Genomic DNA, 6849 nt, shown 5'->3' with positions numbered 1-6849 from the left:
CGACTGTTAATCACAAGCTTCAGCTGCTGCTGCTGCTGCTGCTGCTGCTGCTGCTGCTGCTGCTGCTGCTGCTGCTGCTGCTGCTGCTGCTGCTGCTGCTGCTGCTGCTGGCTGCTGCTGCTGCTGCTGCTGCTGCTGCTGCTGCTGCTGCTGCTGCTGCTGCTGCTGCTGCTGCTGCTGCTGCTGCTGCTGCTGCTGCTGCTGCTGCTGCTGCTGCTGCTGCTGCTGCTGCTGCTGCTGCTGCTGCTGCTGCTGCTGCTGCTGCTGCTGCTGCTGCTGCTGCTGCTGCTGCTGCTGCTGCTGCTGCTGCTGCCGCTGCTGCTGCTGCTGCTGCTGCTGTGTTTAGGTGGCATGATGCGTGTGTGGGGAAAGAGCCCGAGGGTCGCGCGTAGAGCCCTTAATGTTCGCAGAGTGTTTGCTGCTGCTGCAGCTGCGTGGCTTTTCAGCTGCTTTGGCCTTGTGTTCCTGCTGCAGAGCCCGGCTAACCAGCGAAGAGGGGGTGGCCCCTGTAGCGCTGTCGGACAACATGATGGTGGAGGAGGCGTTTGGGTCTTTGGGCCTCTTCTGCGTGGAGGATCTCGTGCACGAAGTTGTCACCTGCGGGCCCCACTTCCCCCAAGTCATGCAGCGCGTGGGGTGAGCCAGCGCTGCAGCCCCTGAGGCTGAGGCCCAGGCTGGTGGCTATAGGCCAGGCTAGTGGCTATAGGCTAGGGTGGCTTCTGTAGGCCAGGCTGGTGGCTATAAGGCGTAGCTGGGAAACCAGGCCTGGCTGCTGCACCCACAGCAGGTAGCTGGGGCCCAGCGCAGGGCTTGGGGGCTTGTGGTGGGCTGAGAGGCCTTTTAAGTGGCAAAGGGACTGCAGTTTGTCACCCAGCTGTCGCCTAGGACCCAGTGAAATAGGCTAAAGAGTGATACGGGGAACAGCACGAAAAGCTACTTTAGCATGGAGCGGCATGAGACAGATAGCGTTGCTGTAAAGGAAGCCCTTGGGGTGCCTTGTGCGTCTTTTGCTGCAGACACTTTCAGCTGGAGAGCCTCAAGCAAGTTGAAGAGTAAGATGCCGGGTTCCCTGCTTTTATTCTCTCTTTCATTTTTCGCTGCATTTCTCTGCGCTGCTGGCCCCGCACCTGTTTGGTATTTAACTTTCCTTGGGCCCCATAGGAACTCCCCTGTTTCCATCATCTTGCTTCATTTTGCTTGGCTAGTGTGCTGCTGTTGGCCCGCAGACTGGAGGCAAAGCGAATGGAGTATGGATACATTCGGAACAAGATCGACATGAAGGTCGCTCAGCTGGCATGAGCTATTCGGCTACGGGCCCGCACAGCGCAGTACGTACAACTGGCTGTCTGCGTTGGGTGTACACACAGCGCACATGGATCTACAACTGTGCGCGGGCCCTCTTATCCAGTCCCTTCTCTTTTAGCTGTTGGCCAGCAGGGCTCAGTGGCTTGGTTGGGGAACTACGAGACAACTATATTGTGGAGGATGCAAGCAAAGACACAAACGTACTTTATTTTCCAGCTGGGCTGTGATGGCCATTTGCTGTGCACTCGCAGCCCACAGCACGTACAAACCACGACTAGCGAGGGCCAGAGTGTTAGGTAGAAAGAACGCAAGGGTTGCTCCTGCACTGAAAAACTGGGCTTTGTGCTAGTTAGGCAAGTGCCGCTGCGCCCTAAGCTGAGACAGCCGGCTCCTACTGAACAACTATCATCCCATGGTCCTGCAGCAAAGCCCTGCATAGAAGAGTAACTCCAGCTAGCTTCGTTTGGAAGGCTGCTGCTAGCTGCTGGCAGCAGAAAGAGTGGCTAGTAATGAATGCGAAGGATTTATCCTAGAAGGGATGCCTTGTCTAGCTGCGAGCTCTCTGGGGCCACGCAAACGAAACCGCTGAGACCTTAAAATGGAAAATCAAGAAACAAGGGAAACGCATCCAGAAGATAGAGGACTATGCTAACGGCAAGCTAGCCAGCGAGAGGCTAGCTAGCCAGTGCAGGCCACGGTGCTACGCTGGGCTGGCTAGCAAGAGTAGTCTTGTAGCAGCCTGACTTCAGGTGTGGAGACGAGCTTAGGAAGGACCAGCACCTCCCTCCCAGCTGTTAGGGACTCGCCCCCGTGAAGAGGCACCCAGGGGCTGGCCTCTGGGCTGCTGCAGGCGTTAGCAGCGGCGCCCCTATTCCCCGCTGCAGCTAGGGGGCCCCTAATAAGAGCCGAAGCGGCAGCAGCAGAGGGCCCTGGGGGCCCACCCCACGCCCCGAGGCCCTCACAGGCCCCCCCTGGGGGGGCCCGCCTATATAACAGCCTCACAAAAGGAAGGCAAAGAGACCCCGCCCTTAGGGGAATGGCAGAGAAGGACACGTTGGTGCTTCTGCCTCCTTCTAATAAGACGGCTCTGCACTTCGAGCCCGCCTGCAGGATCAGCAGCAGCAGCAGCAGCAGCAATGCAAGACACTTTTGTGGCCGCCACTTACACAACAAACAAACAGCAAACTTGAGACCCGGGCCAAGCCCCACAGATCCTACAGCGACACAGCAAACCTAGCACCTCTTCACAGGGGCCAAAGATGACGCAAAAAAGAACATTTTATCACACGTTTCCGTTCAACTTGAGATGATTCGGCTGCCTCCTCCAGCCTCTCTACCCTCACCATTAGCCAGTCGTGGCACTCTCCGACTCGAGGTGACTTTGCAGGAGTTTGGGTGCCCCCCGAGGCCCTCTGCCTTCGCTTTTCCAGGGCTCCGGGGGTCCCCGGGGGCCCCCCACGGACTTGGCTGCCCGGCGGGTCTTGGCGGTCAAACTCTAGGCACACTCTGTGGCATATTTCCATCGCCTCCTGCAGTCACAAACCAGCAAAGGCATGCGGATCGCAGCAGAGCACACGGTCATTTGCGCTTTGCTGCTGCAGCCGCAACTGCTGGTGCTGCATTCGCCTGGCCGCTGCTGCTGCTGCAGCAGCGAGCTCACTGCTGCTGCTGCTGTTGCAGTAGCGAGGGCCGTCAACCTACGTGCGTCGTGTTCGTGATACGAAGCTGCACACACAGAGCTGAACCCACGCGTCCCGTGCGCGGGCAGTCGAGGGCAGTTAGCAGCGGGGGCGCCCTAGCCGGCAGCTGCAGGGGAATCACGTAGGACAGCGAGCTGCGGCTGCTGTGGCTGCAGTTGCTGCTGCTGTTGCTGCTGTTGCTGCTGCTGCTGCGCTGCGGGTATGAAAGGCCGCCTAGGCTACCGCAACATTCTGGCACTGAACTCCCCAAGTTCCCGCCGTCGACCTCGTAGCTCACAACCAAGTCATAAAAAACCGTCGAAGGGCTGTTGCTGCTCCTTCTGTTACTGCTGCTGCTGTTGCTGCTGCTGCTGTTGCTGCTGCTGCTGTTGCTGTCGCCGCTGTTGCTGCTGCTGCCACTTCTATTTTTCATCAGAAGACTAAAAGCCCCGTAAGAGGGGAGAGGGTACTGCACCTTTACGAGAAGAGTCTGTACAGCACCCGGCGGCAGTCGACTGCCCAGGGTGACTGACTCTGAAAAGCAAAAAGAGGCACAAAAGAGGAATTTTATACATTTAATAGAAGTGAACGAAGCAGCAATCAAAATAACTGAATTTCTGCATCAAAAGTAAAAACGCAAACACACACAGCAACAGAGGCTTAATAACCGAAGAGAGTACTTTAAAGTGCTGCAGCCGCGCTAGAAATGAAGCACCAGCTGGCCGCAAAAAGAAGAACAGCTGCGGGGGCACGGGACTGGGACCTGCAGCAACAAAGGCATAGGCCGCAGCAGCAACAGCAGACGCAGCTCACCTCCAATTTGTGCTACTGCCTCATTAGATAAGGGGTCTGGCGGGGCAATCAGAGACACGGATGGAGCGCCCAGTTGCAACTCGTCCTGCTGCTGCTGCTGCTGCCGCGGCCGAATGGACGCGGACACAAGCATGAGCCTGTCTGCTGCTGAAGCAGCTTTCAGCAGCACCTGCACCACCTGCAGCGCGTCGGAGACACGGGAAAGTGAGAGACAGTGGGTTAGCGCAGCGCTGACCTCCACGCTGTGAAGACGGATCACCATTAGCTCCGGCTCCCCGCTGCTGCTGCTGCTGCTTGTCTTGCTGCTGCTGCTGGGGGCGCAGTTCGAGCGAGAGGAGTGCCGCTGCATGGACTCAGCCTCCTCTGCAGTATCTTCTGCATCGTTTGCCCCGTCGAGAGCAACTGCAGCAGGAAACACCCCGAGTTCGTGCAGGTCCTCATCTTCATTGTGTGCCGCCGGTGTGGTGGTACTTGCTGCAGCAGCTGCTGCAGCATCTGCTGCAGCAGGAAGCCTCTTCCTGCAAGTGAAGGAGAGGGCTGTCGCCACTGTTACAAGGCCTCGTCCAACAGCTGCTGCCGGCGGAGCTCGAGTGGGCCTGCTGCGGCTAAGGGAATCGGAAATGCTGATGCTGCTGCAGCGGCATCGGGAGGCCCCAGAGGGGCCCCCTGAAAGCGCCGAGTCGCTGCTGGGGCCCTTCATGTCTTCGCATGCGCCGCAGCTTCCCTGAAAACGCCACTGCATCCTGGAGGCGCTCTGCAGCATTGCCGGACACACAGCAGCAGCGCACAGTGAAAAGGAAGGAACACACAGGTGCTGCTGCTGTGGCCCCTTTCGCTGCTGCTGCTGCTCCTGCTCTGCTGCTACCGCTCCTCTTGCCTTTGCTTACCAGAGGGGACTCTCCTGCAGCATCTGCTGGCGGCAGCCACTCCCCGCGCGGGTAAAAACTGTCCCCCGTGTGCATCTGCTGCAGCGCTGTCCCCCCTGCAAGCCCCCAGCCCGGGGCGCAGGAGACGCAGACAGGCAGCAGCAGCTGGACACAGGACCTGAACGGGGGTAGTGGGATCCATCCCACTTCCTCTTCGTCACTGCTGCTGTCGCTGCTGCTTCTGTTGCTGCTGCTGCTGCTGTTGCCTCCATCGCTAAGACGGGGGACCGCCACTACCACCTCGGCTCCCTCTGAGTCGCAAATGATCTCTTGCTGCACTTGCTGCACCTCCAACCTGCTCGCCTTGCTGCCAGCTGTTGCTGCTGTTGCTGCTGTTGCTGGTGTTCCTGTTGCTGCTGCCGTGGGGGCCATGGCCTGCCCCGTGGGGTCCTGTTTAAACTGAGACAAAGGAAACACCGAAGGAGACCCATCAATGGATAAACAAAGAGCACCCTCCCAGTCTATGAGCAGCTGAAGGGGCCTCGGAAAGGAGAATGTGGAGCAGCAGCTGCTGCAGGCTGTGCGCTGCATATGGGAGGCTTGGGGGCCCCAGGTGTGGGCCGCTTGCAAGCAGCCCCCAGCTTCCTGTGCAGCAGCAGCCCCTGCGGCGCCCGGTGTGGAAGAGGCCTCATTGCAGCTCCAGCTGCCGCTGTCCCTGCTGCTGCTCTGCTGCATGCGGCCAAATGCAACGTGGGTGGCGGCTCTGGGGGCCCCCACCTTTGGGGCCCCATGGGCTGATGCTGCTGCTGGGGTCCCCTTGGCATCACTGAAGGACTCCGTGGGCAGCGTTTGCAGCTCGGAGGCGGAGAAACTCTCCACAGCTTCCTCCTCGTCTTCAACGCTGCTGCTGCAGCTGCTGGGCGCCCCCACACTGAGGGCCTGCAGCACCCGCAGCCGCGGGGTGCCCCCATCTACGAAGCCCCAGGGCACATTTATGGTCAGCAGCAGCGAAGACTGGACGCCTTCTAGCAGCACGTTTGTGTTGCCTTGCAGCAAGTCTCCAGTCATGTGCTCCTGCTGCTGCTGCTGCTGCTGAAGGTTTTTCAGGCGCTGCAGCAGCAGGTGGTGCTGCTGCGGCAAGAGGGGGTCCACCTGCACTGCCACGCAGGAGCTCGAGTGTCTGTACTCCAACATGAGCGGGTGCAGCAGCCGCTCAAGAGCAGCACAAGGGTGCAGCAGCGTAGCCCCTGCCGGTGAGCAAGAAGACACAGCGAAGGTGCGAGGGTCTCCATAGAGTCTCTCTGCAAAGGCAGCAGCAGACAGCTGGTCTCCTGCATCCTCTCGAACGTAGTAAGGGTTTGTGCACGGTCGTGCGGCTGCTGCTGCTGCTGCTGTGGCTGTCGCTGCAGCTTCTTCTGCTGCTTCCGATAGCGCGGGGACAGATGAACTGCTGCTGCTGCTGTTGCTGTTGTCGTTTCTTTTGTCGCTCAGAGAGTTGATCGCTGTGTTAGTATCCACAGCAGCAGCTGCAGCAGCAGCAGCACCAGAGACACCAACAAGGGCTCTTTCCATTGCCGCCGCCACCCTCGGCAGCAGCGCCGGGGGCGGGAGGTCCCCAGCCCACTGCATAAAAACGATGTCATTTAAAAGGAAGCAAATTTGTTCAACTAAGAACAGTCCAGGCTGGCAGCAGCACCAGAGCAGCCGCAGAACGTTAATCCCTGGGTGCAGCACGAGCTCCTGAGGATGCGGCAGCTCTTGCTGCTGCTCGTGCTGCTGCTGCTGCCGCTGCAGCGAGGCGGACGTCACAACCAGCCAACCCGACAACTCGGAGGTCGCGGCTGCTGCTGCTGCTGCTGCTGCACTGGGCGGCTGCGATATCCCCTGCGCTGCAGCTGGGACGCCGGAGAGTCTGACAGCCACCGCGTCGAGCGGCAGCGGCAGCAGCAAGGCGGAGTGTACGTACACCTCAATCTCCACAGTCTCCCCAAGGGCAAGAGACAAAGAGGGGATGCAGCCCCTGGCGCTGCAGGTCTGCATGAGGGAAACAGCGCGGGAGCGCAGCCGCCTTGTGGGGCTTGGGGGTGTCAGCGAGACAGCCTCGTCCTCCGAGCCCGCAAGCAGCAGCTGGTGCTGCTGCTGCTCCTGCTGCTGCTGCCCCTGCCGCTCGAATGCGTTCGACAAAA

At 59.7% G+C, this 6849-nt stretch overlaps 1 protein-coding gene across 1 annotated transcript; it reads right to left on the bottom strand.

Moving 5' to 3' along the window:
* Nucleotides 1-2019: 2019 nt before the first annotated feature.
* ETH_00006535 (uncharacterized protein) lies at nucleotides 2020-6703 on the bottom strand (the record flags this gene model as incomplete). The annotated part of the gene is made up of 5 exons (XM_013377957.1): nucleotides 2020-2409; nucleotides 2649-2834; nucleotides 3007-3518; nucleotides 3798-4551; nucleotides 4685-6703. 5 exons carry the CDS (start codon nucleotides 6701-6703, stop codon nucleotides 2020-2022), a joined length of 3861 nt encoding a protein of 1286 aa, XP_013233411.1.
* Between the last annotated feature and the right edge of the window lie 146 nt (nucleotides 6704-6849).

Source organism: Eimeria tenella, genomic scaffold (assembly GCF_000499545.2).
Source record: "Eimeria tenella Houghton genomic scaffold, Eth_scaff7, whole genome shotgun sequence".
NCBI lineage: Eukaryota > Apicomplexa > Conoidasida > Eucoccidiorida > Eimeriidae > Eimeria > Eimeria tenella.
This window is presented reverse-complemented; position numbering and strand designations above follow the sequence as displayed.